This window comes from Magnolia sinica, chromosome 9 (genome assembly GCF_029962835.1).
Source record: "Magnolia sinica isolate HGM2019 chromosome 9, MsV1, whole genome shotgun sequence".
Classification (NCBI taxonomy): Eukaryota; Viridiplantae; Streptophyta; class Magnoliopsida; order Magnoliales; family Magnoliaceae; genus Magnolia; species Magnolia sinica.
The window spans coordinates 88,517,922-88,533,144 of record NC_080581.1 but is presented as its reverse complement, the minus strand read 5'-3'; the positions used below and the strand labels follow the sequence as shown (position 1 = coordinate 88,533,144).

The following is a 15,223-nucleotide window of genomic DNA, read 5'->3' as shown; positions in this document are numbered from 1 at the left end:
GAGGTTTGAATAGTCACTTATCTCCCAATCATATAGATTCCTGCAACAAGGGATGTTCCAAACGATGCCTGAGTCGGTAACGGAGTAGAATTTGGCTATAGGGGGGGTCTGCATTTGTGCATATATTATTATATCAAGGGTCACCAAGGGCTGTATGATCCAACCTTTCAAATCCCTTTTGTTAACAGTAACAAATTCTATTAAAAACAAAAAGATGTAGAAAAGAGTCAAGGATTGGTCAATGGCAAGTGACCCTCTCATGACTCCCTCACAAGCCCCACTGAGGCCAAGGAATAACAAGCACCCAGATAAACCATATTCAATGTTAACCATGGCCAGCATTCTTTTCTACCTTCCATTTGCAGGCCATTCATAGTCATGGTTAAGACCATCCGACCAGTGGGATTTATCTACTGTGGCCAACCAACTGTCGTACTAGGACCTGTCCAAATAACTGTCCAGGTCACGGGCTGTTGTATCAATGCCCAACTTGAGTAGAAGCGCACCACATAAAGAAAATGGCATACGCCACTCTGATTAGACTGCCCCAAAGCAAACAACCTATATTTTTTAACAAAGAAACAAAAATAATTCCTACTTCAAAAACTATTTTGAAGACCCCTTGTGGTATTACAGCGATATGGTGCCTGATTTATATCAGCCCGATCACAGCCCTTTTTAGTCCATTACAACCAGTATCTTGCTATTTTTTAAATTATTTAATTAAGATAAAATAATAATTACATTTGAAAGTGAATCAAACATATTTGTGATATATATTTTTTTTTTCAAAAAAATGTTGGTTTGGAACAGTCATAACAGCCGATATATGCCTGATGTATATTTTCCAATCTCCGTCAATAAAGATGTATATTAAAAATGATTTTGCATTAAAAAAATTCAATATGCGAGGACAGATAATGTCTCGCCTCATAACAGATTTGACCCCTGGCCATTATAAACTGTTGTCAGACTAAAAAGATTGGGAATTCTAGAATCGAGGCGCTGTGAAGTTAAAACAAACATGCTCAGACCAGTTATTCATTGAAAGGTGCAGTAATAAAAATAAAATATAAAAAAATTGAAGGCGGGGAAGCCCATACCGCTGTGATAAGAACAATGTGTTCAGGGCGATGAGGCGCTGTCAAGAATGTAACTGAGTTAACAGGTTGGCCATCGTGTGGCCTCAATGTTAAAAGTGGCAATGCCTTCCGGTCTTCCCAAATCTTTACCTGTTACAAACCAATCAATCAAGATGATACCTAAAGGTTCCAAATCACATAGCATTTTCAAAAATCGCAAGATTAAAAATAAATGACTTCCCAGCCAATAAGACCAACAGATATCTTACAGCCAAGAATATCAACTTCCGCATTTTCTTGGAAAAAGGAGCATAGAAAAAAATTGAAAAGCAACTAAAAAATAAAATAAAATAAAATAACACAGAAGAGAAAATGGTTGCCATGGCACTCTAAAAGAATAAAGAGAAACTACTTACCAAGAGAGACCAAACACATGCTCAATATCAGTAAGTCTAAGGATCTTTTAATCAATAAATAAAATAAAAAAACGAACCAATCATTGAAAAATAGCAAGCATGCAAACAACATATAAAAGAACAAGGGGGAGAAAATTTGCAGGAGGTCACTTGCTATGCAGACAAGACCTGAAATCACCTCAACCGGGGAAAGGAAAAGGGAACAAACAAATCCCCCAAGGGTAACAATTTCTCCATAAAATCTATGAGCTTTTCATCAGCCGCCACTTCATCAACAGGGGAATTCCCAAAAGACTGGGGGGTCCCTTACCATTGATGAAGAGGTAACCTCATCCTGTGCAAGAAGAGCAGTAAAAAGCCCGGATCTCTGAGGGGCTTCTACGGAATCAAAGTTGCCGCAGTAATCGTCGAAAATAACTTCAGCATTTTGAAACAAAAGGCTTTCAAAACAGGTTTGTATTATCCTGGAGTACGGGTTTCCAGTCATTGTAGCTGGAACTTAGCATGTACAATCTGTATCCAGTCTAACATGAAAAGGAATGCTCCAAATAACGGATGAATCATGATCAGAGCCCAATTCGGATAATGTTTAGCAAAGCAACCTCAATCCCCTGATCCAAAAGCCATGGTTTGAAGGCATTGGCTAAATCTGTGACCCTGCAAATACGTTGTACCTGAAAATGATACACCACACTAAAAGCCACAAATTTAATGAACCTGCACAGCTCATGATCATACTACATCCAAATCACTTGTTGTAGATTGATTTTGGTCACCTGATGTAGATCTTGTCTAACAAACCACCTCAATACCCTGAGCCAAAATCCATGGTTTGAAGGCATTGGCTAAATCTGTGACCCTGCATACATGTTGTATCTGAATACTATTGGCCACACTAAAAAGCCGCAACCTTCAACGCTACGTGCCTAGTTCCTGATCAATACTGCAGCCAATCTCCTCTTACACCCTAATGATGTTTTATCATCCCTAAATGAACATAAAAGAATGGTGTCTTGTGGGAGCACGGAGCACCAAAGCATGTACGCACACCCTTATAAATGAGGCTCACATACATAAAAAATCTCAAACACTCAAATGCACATGCATACGCACACACTCTATTACACAAGTGACACTGGCCACTTTAAATTTGATAGGGTATTTAATCGCCTATTCTGGTCCTTGATAGGGTGGAAAGGTGGAAAAGGATTCATGTAGCCAACTCCAATTAGTTGGGGTAAGGCTTAGATGATGATGATGATGATGATGATGATGATGATTTAAGCACGATTTCTAACTTCCAATCATTATAGTTGGCTTATTCCACCTCCAGTTAGCATATAAAATATAGATGATAACTAGCAAGGACTGGTTCACATAACCAAAGCTCACAATATGAATTTCAGGACTGGCAAGGAATGCAACCCAGAAGAGCATGATCCATCCATGCCATTTGATACTTATGGCCAAACACCTAAATCTCATTGACCATTCTGACAAAGATTCAAACACAGGAAAAGTGGTATCCAAACAACACAAAGATAGTGTCATCACGCAAGCGACATCTGCCTAGACCAGCATCTTTGCCATAACTTTCTTAACAGCAGTATGCATAATATGAAGTGCGAAAATGAGAAACCTATGTTTGGATAGGATAAATCAGCTGAAGTCACTCTGTACTACTACACTGAATTCCACAAACAGATTTTGTACAAATCCAAAGACTCAAAAAGGTAGACAAATATAGTTCTTACAACCACTGGCAAGCATATTTTACAAAATTATTGATAAAAATAAGTAATTTGCATCGAAATATTACAAATCGCAAATTTGAATGTCGGGCCTTCCCACAAGAACATGACAAAAGAAATTTCAAGAATCTAAGCAAGCTACTAATCCTCCTCAAAAGATTCGAGAAAAAATGGAAAGAAGTCTTCAGAGGCAATATTTTGATAACCATTCTAGGAACCTGACTTTAGACCACAGGATAAATTTCACAAGAAGCAATATCAATAAAACAGTTTGAAAGAAATACAAACCGTGCCATCTTTTGATGCAGAAACTAGCCGCGTAGTCATCCATTGACACATCGATAGATCTGTCACTTCACCATCATGTTTGCCAACCAATTGGACTCCATCAATCAGCTTCTCAACAGGGCATTTGAGAGGTTCCTCTGCAGAAAACACTTTGCCTTTTCCGACTTTTGTTGTATCGATTTTCACCACATAGTTCCCAATCCCAATAACCAAAACTTCCTGTAAAATGGGGCCAATGGACAGATGGTATGAGTGATTGTCCAAAACTACATGCAACTTTTAAATCCTATCATTTCTGAGCCTTGCAAAGACAACGGGACCTTTGGGTCCCTACCCAGATCAATGAATTATTACTTATTAGGTCATTCTTATGGCAGGTACCCCTCAGTTGGCGGGTGCCTTTGCTCTCAATCAGTGAGGCCTCATAGCCCTTGATGCTCCGGGCTTCTCCCCGAGATTGTACAAAACTAGATGCAACTACTAAATCTAATCATTTCTGAGCCTTGCAAAGACAATGGGACCTTTGGGACCCCAACACAGATCAATGAGTTATTACTTATTAAGTCATTCCTATGCCGGGTACCCCTCGATGGGGCCTTTACTCTCAATCAGTGAGGCCTCAAGCCCTTGATGCTCCGGGCTTCTCCCTGAGTCCCTACACTCTGACTTGCCTTGCCTAGCTTACTATCGCTCACCGGCACTCGCTTACCTTGCGATGCGCTGCGCTTGGGCTTCTCTCTCCTGGAAGCCCAACCGATTAATAATTTCTTTTTTTTTGTCTCTTTATTGGCAATCAACTATAACTTTGTTCTGGGACTATTAGATTAATGAGGAGATATACAACATTCAGTTTAGCATTTGCTCAGCCCATCAAATTGTACATGTCAGTCAGGCCACCTTTCTGTGATCTAAATCATACATGCAGTGGGTAACATGGTGGATTGGAGATACACCCAAAATATACCCCAAAGAATGATCCTAACCTTCTGATTGGCCCCCAATTAAAACGAAAACTGTTGGTTCTACTGTTTTGATCAGGTGGCTAGGGTCATCTGATAGAATATGGTAAGGTATCGCCCATCCCATTATGGGGCCCACCACACCAACAGCTTAGGTTCACAAAAGATGGGGCCCATCTGTACCAAACCACCAAACCTAGGTCAGTGCACCATATAAATCCTCCTGATTAACAGTTCCATGATAAAGTAAGCATTACCTGTTTGTGTGAGTGCCAACAGATTCGTGGATGAACTGATTCCCCATCTCCAAGTATCTGAATGGCAACAACAGCTTTTCCTGTTATCTGTGGCTTATCTTCTTCATCAGGGCCTTCATTAATCTTCCACACAAAAATCCTCCCATCCACACTCGCACTACACAAAAGCAAGCAAATAGCCAATAAAGAAACCAAAAAGTAAATGGAGAAGCACAAATAAAGAAATACCTAGCCAAAAGGTGAACATCCTCAGCAAAGAAAGCCATGTCAGTGACCCTCTGACAAAATCAACAATATCAGAAAGAATTAGTTACTTACAACAAAATCCATTAGACTAGCAAAACCCAATTCAAAGATATCCTGAATGAACAAAATCCAACCTACAACGCCACAGTTTTGTCAGTCGAATCTAACTCTTTGCAGCATAAAATAACAAAAAAGTATAAAATCATAACAAGACATGTTCTGCAAACACTAAGTTCAGAAGACATCAACCCAATTCATTACGGCTGTGTTTCGCTTGGCCAGTTTCAGAGTATCTCACTGTATTTTTTTTTTTATTTCTACTCTTAGTATAAATTCTAAAAATCACAAGACATTACCCTTGCAGATGCCAGAGAGCACTCTCTTTCCGAGACAACACAAGAGCCCCGTTTTGCAATTCTCATAATTTCTGTGACATTCCACTAAGAGTTAAAATTCCAAATCCGCAATTCGTTCTTCACACTCCCCAAATAGCCAAGACAGAAATGCAGCATTTAGCAAAATTCAACCAACAGATAGAAGTTCCATTAAAGATTTCCATTTTTTTCACTGATTTCGTGCACGAAATAAAGTGACTGAAAAATCAAAACTCAATGCACCAAAAACACAAACAGATCCAAGAAAACAGCATTCTAACAAAACCTGATTGATGATTTACGGAATCTATCAAAAAATTTAAAAATAAATACAACATGAGCGTGACTTCTTAAATCAAATCATTCAAGGAAAAACAACATTTTAGTGAAACTCGATCAGTAAATAACAAAACAAAAAAAAAAAAAAAAAAAACCAACCTGGGTGTGACCTCGGAGCAAAGATCGCAGCGCGGTGTTTATATTCAGCACCCGGATCGCCCCCAGCTTCAACCCATAGCATATATATGTCCGGTTCACCGCGATCTGCCGGCCAACGACGAGCCCAGGATCTGACACGTACTTGGTGATTGGTGTGACCTCGAGCTGCTGTGGCTGGCCCTCCCCGGGCAACCGAACATCCACGTCATAAGCAACCCGGTCGCCGATCAAATGCCGCCCTTTGGGCAGCTTGCTGCTCGGGACCCGGGCAGGCGGTGTGGGCAGCGGGCCCGCGGAGCTGACGGGCGGGAGCATCGGGGCCGTCGGGGTGAGGCCTGGTGGGGGGTCGAGATTGGAAGGAGGGGTTGGGGTTAGAAGGGCCATAAGACGGGCGCCTGGGCTGGGATTAGGGTTGGGATTTGGGGTGGAGGTGAGGGGAGAGGGTGTAGGATAAGAGATGGGGCGATGTTGGTGCATGTTAGCAAGGGGGTCTTGGTGGGGGTAGTGGAGGTAGTGGTGGAAAGGAGGGGTTGGGGTGGTGGGAGGAGGGTAGGAGAAGGGGCCTGGGGGAGGGGGCGTAGTATAAGAAGGGGGTAGAGCATAAGAGGAAGGTGGGTTGGTGGGGTTTGGAGGTGAGGGATTGAAGAGCCTCTGCATGTCGTAGGGCGATTGCTGGTTAGGGTTTCCAGCTGAAGAAGCCATCGGAGAAAGAAGGAGAGGGAGGGAGGGAAGGAGAGGAAATGGAGCTTTTTGCGAGGAGGAGAGAAAAGGGCTCTAGAGAGGAGGGGGTTATCGTGCGCCTGGTATGCGTAGGTTAGGATGTAGTGAGACTTGAGAGCAGGGGCCATGGACATGCTAACGGACGCGCGCGAGTAAGATGGGATCAATTGGACGACAGTTGCCCGGAACCCCAAAGCACTGTGGGGCCCACCTTTGTGTTTATATTATATCCACTACGTCCATCAATTTATAAAGTTAATTTTAAGATATTATACCAAATATGAGATATATCCAACGATGAAGTGGGCCACACCATGAGAAACAGTGAGGATTGAACGTCCAATGTTGAAACATTCTTGAGAGCCATAGACGTTTTGGATCACGCTGATATTTGTGTTTTCCATGCATCCTAATGCAACTCACCTTATGAACGGTTTGGATGGCATGTAAACATCAACGTGGCCCCACAAAAGCTACGATTCCATCCACCTTGTTTCTTGTGGTGTGGCCCACTTGAATTTTTTCCACACCATCCATCCTCTCTTTTTCTTTCTTTTTTTTTTGAATCATTTAAATGTATGATTTAAAAAAGAGGTAAATCCAAAAATGAAGTGTGACTACAAACAAAACGGGGTTTATTAAACGCCCCACCAATAAAAAAATTTTAAATGCCACAAAAGTTATAGATCAAATTGATATTTGTTTTTTCCTTTCGTCCAGGTCTATATTTTAGATCGCTTAATCAAAAGGTTAGATGTCAAATAAATATTATAGTGGGTCTTGGCAGGTTTTTACCCGTGGACATTTAATTACTATTGTTTTCATACTATGTGGTCCACTTGAGATTTAGATCCCTCATTTTTGAGTTAAAGCTGTAAAATGATATGGAGAAATGGATTGACGGTGCGAATAAAACACATATATCATGGTGGGCCATAGATCACCGACAAGTATCCTCCTGGCTGGTGGCTGCATCACTAGCCAAACCGTGCCCTCTTCATATAAGCTGAAAAATCGAGTAAACGGAGTGGATATGACACAAACATCAGTGGGGCCCATGTAGCTGGGGGTTACAGGGGATATGGTAACTCGCGGTTTCAGGCAAGGTATAACGGGCGAACCGCACGGGCCTACTCACGTGCCGGAGATTGGGCCAAGATGCACATGCGGCCACCTAAGGATGAGGAGGTGGGCCACACCGTGTGAAAAGTCATTGGAAATCCATATTTAAGATGCATTTGTGGCCGACTTGATGGCTAGCCCAATTTCTGCCGTCAACTGTATGTTAAGAGCGGACCCCATCTGATGAACGGCTCCAATCTTGCCCAAGTGCGAGATGATGCTACGTGCGTAGCAAGGCGCCTTCAAATGTGTGAATCTTGTTTGAATTTCGTGATTGTATCTTCTCATCTCAGTCGCGCGAGTCTTGTTTTTTTCTTAGAAGAATACGGAATGCTGACATTCCTAACCCTGGACGATGAAGCCCAATGGTTAGTGACGTAGATCCTCGATCTGGTGGTTCCCACCATAGCTGGGGTTCAACACGAAATCATCAAAATGCAAGACTCCTTATGATGTAAGGCCATGGTTCATGGATTATTTGATTCAGCCATTTTGATCTGGTGCCTGAAAAGGGAGTCGTGGTCCTGTAATGGGAGAGACTTTCGGGGGATGGACATCGATGGCTGGGCCTACCAAGTCAATGGCCTGTATCATTAGACAAAAGGCACCATGTGCACGATATCATCCAAGTAGTTTATGCATATTTGTTAGGTTGAGCATTTGGGGTGTAGATGGGTATAATTTGCTAGGGTCCATGGATTTTCATACCTGAACCATTAAGTGGACATGGGCTTCAGGCAAAAGACAGGGTTCATTAATATTTGAGTAAGATATGGGCATGTTAAAAGACCTAGTGAGTTGGACCTATTGATTGATGTCTTCAATCTGTCTGGAAGTAGGGGATTTGATCACGCTTAGCTAGATCAATTGAGAATTCCCTTTTTTCCACCATTTGCTCTTTGGACAATCAATCGACGATTGCCCGATTGGTATCGATCAATCAATGCTTAGATTAGCGGTGCATGATTTTACGTAATTGTATGGATCGTTTCATATTCCATGTGCTATAGTATATATATAAGTATAGTCAAGATTAGGGTTATTCTAAGAGGGTTTTAAGTTGTCCAAAGGTATGTTCTAGAGGGAAGATAGGGTTTTCTAAAGGGTTTCACAACTGTAAGTAAATTATCTCTTATAATATCATTTTTATAGTGCTCATTGTCGCTTTATGCCGTATTTTTTTTCCCATTAAAGTTTTTCCACGTAAAATTTGTATATACTTGTGCATGCTTGATTTGTGTTTGCTAATCGTCATGTGATCCAAATTCGGTTTTTGCTTCCCCGGCTCCCCAACAAGTATTATCAGAGCAATACGTTGACATTTGAGTTTAGATCAAAACATGACTATAAATGGGTCAAACATGAAGTATGAAATAGATAAGTTCACTGAAAAAAAAAAAACTATAGGGATATGAAGATGAAAGGCCTTCTAGTTCAACAAGGATTGTAATAGCTACTGATTAGTGTAGCGAAGTATCCTATGTGTATGAGCGATAAAGAGTGGAAATAACTTGGTGAGAGAGCAAAAACTTTTATTCAATTATGCTTGTCCGACAAGATCCTCTATAATGTCATTGATCAAAAGACCACTGTAGGACTTTGGATGAAATTAGAAGATTTGTACATGACGAAATATCTTAGTAATCGTTTATATATATATATATATAACAATTCTATAATATGAAGATGGTGGAATAGTCTGATATTAATAAACATATCAACATGTTTAAGCAGTTTTTTAAAAAATAAAATTTAACGAGTATAGAGGTATAGATCGACGAGGAAGATCAAGTCCTAATTTTGTTGAGTTCTCTTTCAGATTCTTATGAGAATATCGTAGAAATTATGTGATGTGGTAGGGAGACCATTAATGTCAAAACTGTCATCTCAACCCTTCATTCGAAGTACTTGAGAAAGAAAGACAATGACGGTAGTTCCTTTATGGATGCGTCAGTAGCTAGAGGAAGAAATTCTGAACGGGAGAAGGAAAACTCGTGATCTCGTTCCAAGTATAAGTGCAAGGGAAATAGGAAGTGTCGGAATTGTGGGAGACAATGGCATATAAAAAAGGATTATTGGAATCCTAAAGCTCGTAAATGAGAAAAATCCGATGAAATGTCGAATGAGGCTAAAACAACGGAATCCAGTGAAAAGGCAGGTGGCTGTGAAGTTATGAGCTCATCCGAATCCGAGCATCTCGGTAACGAGTGGATTTTGAATTTAGGAGCGTCATACCAATTACCACATGACCTTTCCATCATACTTGGTTTACCAATTACAGCAAATGCGATGGTGGTTAAGTATTTATGAGCAATGACTGTTCCTATAAGGTTGTTGGATTATGATTAGTGTGTATTAAAATATTTGATGGAATTGAGCATATATTGATGAATGTGAGACACGTTCATAAACTGTGGAAGAATTTAATTTATTTGAGAGCCCTTAGTGCACATAGGTGTAAGTTCATTGAATTTGATTGTGTCATTAAGGTTTCAAATGGGGCACCCATTGTGATGAGAGCACAGCGGAGCGGTAACCTTTACAAGCTAATCGAGAATATCGTATCAGGTGGAGTTGTAATGTCTATAATAAAATCTACATCAGCACTTTTGTGGCATGCATGCCTAAGCCACATGAATTAGCGCAGTATGAAAGTATTTTTTTTATTGTTGCTTGATTCTTGTGTTTAAAATTGTTGATTTTAATATACATAACCATTGTATATATAGTAAATAATCACGATTATTTTTTTAAATTGGAAAAACATGTAAGTAAAGGGCAGCTTGTTTATATACATTCGGATGTATAGGGGCTGGCGTCTGTGGTTTTTGGAGAGGATCATCGTTTTGTGTCACATTTATCGATGATTTCTCCGGAAAAATGTAAGTTTATTTTTCGATAAATAAATTCAATGTTTTCGTTACCTTCAAGTTGTGGAAGGCAATGGTAGGAAAACAGTCAAGGTAAATTTAAAGATGTTAATGACAGATAATAGTGAATAATTCACTTCGAATGAATTCAACCAAATTTGTAAATATGGAGATATCGTACAACATAACATAGTCAGGCATACACCAGAGTAAATTGATTTGGCGGAACGAATGAATCAGACTCTCTTGAAGAGAGCCTAAAGTATGTTAAGCAATGTTGAGTTATGTAAAGAGTCATGGATTGAGGGCGTTAACACGGCTTGCTACCTAGTGAATCAGTCTCCGTTTATACCAATCGGTTGTAAAATTTCAAAAGATGTGTGGGACTGTCATGAAGTTAACTAATCAGGGTTGCAGGTATTTGGTTGTGATGGTTACTCTCATGTGTCGTTCATTAAGAGAGATAAGCTCAACCAAAGGGTGAAGAAGTATATCTTTGTTGGTTATAATGATGGTGTAAAGGGATACAAGTTGTATGATCGGATTACATGGAAGATCACGAGTAATCGTGACATCAAGTTTGATGAAGATTCCTCATTCTGTAAAGATAAACATAATGAAATGGAAAAGTTAGCGATTATGATATCGAAGTTCAAAAATGTGAAATGCACAAGTCAAAACTGAGCTGAATGAACAGGTATAGGAGCAGTGGAGCCGCCACCTATGAGGAGAAATCCACCTAAAGATCGTAGATTACCGATGGGATACAGGGGTTACTTGAATATTGCATTTGCTCTCATTACAAATGAGAGGGATCTGTATATCTTTTAAGAAGCATGAAATGACTTAAATGTTGGGAAGTAGATGACGGTGATGCAAGACGAGATGAACTATTTATACAAGAATGAGACATGGGAACTAATAGAGCTTCCCGTTTGACGTAAAGTAATTAGATGTAAGTGGATTTATTGGAAGAAATATAATAGGTACAATGCGAGATTGGTTACGAAAGGATATGCTCATAAAGGATGCATCGACTTCAGTGGGATCTTTGCACATGTTGTTAAACAAGTATTTATCAGGTTTGTGTTAGCGCTGATTGCCCAATATAACCTGGAACTGAAACAAATAGATGTAAAGACTATTTTTTTATATTGGGAACTAAAAGAGCATATCTACATGAAGCAACCAAAAAAGTTTGAGATATAAGAAGTAGAGAATAAAGTTTGTAGGTTAAGAAGACCATTATATAGCTTAAAACAATCACCTAAATAGTGGTACAAGAAATTCGATACTTTCATGATGAGTCAACAGTTTACCATAAGTAAATATGAGCATCGTGTTTACTTCATGACAATGAATAATGAAAAATTCATTGTCTCGGTATTATTTATTGATGACAAGCTTATTCCTAGTCATGGTATGTTTGAGGTGAATATATTAAAGATCCAGTTATCAGGGACATTCGAATGAAATATCTGTGAGCTACAAAGAGGATTCCTGACGCTAATATACACAAATATAGGAAGATGAGAAGGTTACATCTGTCTTAGGTAAAATACTTTGAGAATGTGCTGGTCAAATTTGGGATGGACAAGGCTGAACCGGTTAGCACACTTCATGCTACTCACTTTTGGCTTTCTTCAGAATAATGTCCTATTACAGTGAAGAAAAGTAGTTTATGTCTCATGTGCACTGTTCATGCGCGATTAGCAGTTTGATGTATGTCATGGTATCTATGAGACCAAATATTTCACATGCAGCCCATATTGTGAGCAAATATATGTCAAACCCTAGCAAGCAACATTAGAAGGCCATGAAATAGCTACTTCACTATTTATAAGGTATAGTGAACTACATCTAGACATTTGTAAAAATCAAAGGAAAATTTTGTAGACTATAGGGATATCGATTATATAGGAAATATAGACAACAGAAGGTCGACTTTCAGTCACTCATTTGAACTAGCGGGTGGAGCAATCAACTGGATGTCAAAGCTTCAGTTTATGGTGGCCTTTTACATTATTGGAGTTGAGTATATGGTGGTGACAGAGTCTTTCAAAGAAGGTATTCCATTGAGATGAATGATGAATGAATTTGAGCTTTAGTAGAATAACTAATTTAGGATGGCAAAACCTGAATAATTTAAGACCGCATGAAACAACTAGGATAACCTTTGTTTACACAACTTTACTTGCATTCAAATAGTCATCAATAGGGAAGAGTTAACATCCAACTCCCTATTAAATATAAACTTCCCACTAAGCACCAAGCCATCTTTTCTTCACATGAGGGTTGGGTTTTAGTTAATTCCCCATGGATAGTTTAGTTATTGAAAAAAGTTTTATTTGAACATTGTGATTCAAGCATAGCATTTACATATGATTTATCAACAACTGTTATTAAGATAGATTTATGACATAAAAAGGAAAGACAGTCTTATAAAGTAGCTGTTGATGTAGATTAGGCAATCAAGAAACAATTGGTTTTTAGTCCATTTTCATGAAAATATGCCACAACTATCTTTTGTACAAATGTATGAGATGTGTCAAACAAAACACACACGTACGTGAAGGTCCCATGAGTTAGACCATGCAATTTCAACCATCCCACATGAGCTACATTTGACCTCTGAGTGCCTCACATGTACCACATGTACATGTGCTAATAATCATGTGCACATATGCCACGTGCTAATAATCATGTGTGCATATGCCACATGTGCCACCATTTATGTTTAAGCAATCAACATACAACATAGCATCTTCAAGTAATCCATACATCCCCTGTGTATCTTTACCTTACAGTGCCTAACACGTATAAGAGCTAGACAAGGTGTTTCAAAAACAATATTTAGTATAATAAACTAGTTCACACAAATGCATTAAAGAAAAAAAAAAAAAAAATCTATTCTAACAAAGCTTCGACGGTAACCAGACGGGCCTTAATTAGTCAGTCAATTAGATGAATTTAAAGGATTTAAGTCTAGTTAAATTTAGTTGGGCACTTACTCGTGCCTCAGTGGTGGACTCACAAGAGTTTCAACACCGAGGTCATGGGTTCAAGTACCTCTTGTTGGAGTGAATGGAGATGGAGTGCATGCATGAAAGAAAAAACAAAGAGGCATCCTTTATGGCCTTAAACTCACCCCTTAATTAAGGTAGTGTTTGGACCCAACCTTGACCAGTGGTCCAAAATTCACATTAAGAGCCATTTGAAATTGGTTCAAGAGAAATAATTCGCATTTAGAACCATTTATGATTAGTTCAAGTGAACTCATGGGATATTGTAACGTGACCCATTTGGACTCTTAGTGAGAGCCTTCTAGTACCGTTGGGAGAAACTGTGTGATCCTCCACCACAAGATTTGATTCAATGCAAGTGGGGTCCAATGGTCAATGATCTAGACCATTGATCTCCTGGGCATCAACGTAATGGGCTATAACATTACTGGTGTCCTACCAATTGGTTGTTAAAAAGGTAAATTAAAAGAAATTTAAAAAAATGCAATATTGATACATGCTTGACAAAAGAACACCAAAGATTGGATTGCTAGGATCAATTTTGAACATCCTCATGGCCCATCAAATTAACCATCTAGATCACCAAAACATGGGTTCCATTTTACAGGCGCTAGATAATTCCTTTGAATTAGAATGAGGATTCTTCCAAAGGTAGAATTACAGGCTACCAATGGGACAGATTTGTAGATCATGCAATGGCCTGGACCCACTTAGCTGATCTACAAAGTTAAACTCATAGGCCCCACTAAGAAGGATGGTCCAGATTGATGATTGAACTGTCAGAGGCACAATAAATGGTCTTGGAATGATCATATTATCATCAATGAGACCTGGATTGTAAATATTGTCCAAGCAGTGTATTTTTTGGCCTATGGTCCATTCTTTGATTGGACTATCCTAACCATCTAATTAATTGATCTCTTCCCACTGAATGTGGGCCATTGTTTCTAGTGATTTGATGTCTGTTTGCATGTAACTGATGGACTAGAATCGTCCAAGCTGTGTGGTTTTTGGAGCATGGTCCATTCACCATTAGACATATCAAATGAAGGGTTTTGATCAAAATGCATGATATTATCTATAGCGGGCAAGCAAGGAAAGATACCCCCCATGCCTAAAGAGGAATGGATCATATTCAGGTTGATCCACAAGGGTGGATCGTTTGCAACTCTTATTCACTTGCATGTAAGGGATCGTTTGGATGCATGTAAATGAGGTTAATTGTAGATGATTTACAGGTAAATGGTTTAAAGTTTGTGTTTGAATGCTAGAAAATGCATGTAAATCATTTACAGGCTGTAAATAATTTTTTACACCTTTCAGCCATATTGGAACTTTCCATTAAAAAAAAAAAGTTGTAATTTCATTTACAGGCTCTCTATTTGCAGCCTAACAGCTATATTTTTAATGTTTAGCTGTTCATTTACAAGACTTAAACAATTTACTGGCTATCCAAACACAGGCAATCATTTTATTTATAAATCATTTACAGTTTACAACCAAATATGACCTAAAGGTAATTAAATAATTAGGGAACTTATTCAAGTACATATAACCATTATTCAATTGTCTGTGTGGGGTCCACCATGCTGTGCATATGCCATCTAACATATGCATTGAGTGAGTCCTACTGTAATTATGGGATGCCCCAAAATTAAATCTATACAATCATTGTGT

General features: G+C 39.1%; 1 protein-coding gene across 1 annotated transcript in view; it reads right to left on the bottom strand.

Moving 5' to 3' along the window:
• Positions 1-6,604, bottom strand: part of LOC131256004 (enhancer of mRNA-decapping protein 4-like) — a 34,139-nt gene extending 27,535 nt beyond the window's left edge. The window contains exons 1-5 of the mRNA XM_058256995.1: positions 5,812-6,604; positions 4,982-5,031; positions 4,754-4,910; positions 3,538-3,756; positions 1,104-1,232 (exon numbers count right to left, since the gene is read on the bottom strand). Of these exons, the coding sequence (XP_058112978.1) occupies positions 1,104-1,232; positions 3,538-3,756; positions 4,754-4,910; positions 4,982-5,031; positions 5,812-6,513 (1,257 nt within the window). The 5' untranslated portion in view covers positions 6,514-6,604. The remainder of the gene's footprint in view (positions 1-1,103; positions 1,233-3,537; positions 3,757-4,753; positions 4,911-4,981; positions 5,032-5,811) is intronic.
• Between the last annotated feature and the right edge of the window lie 8,619 nt (positions 6,605-15,223).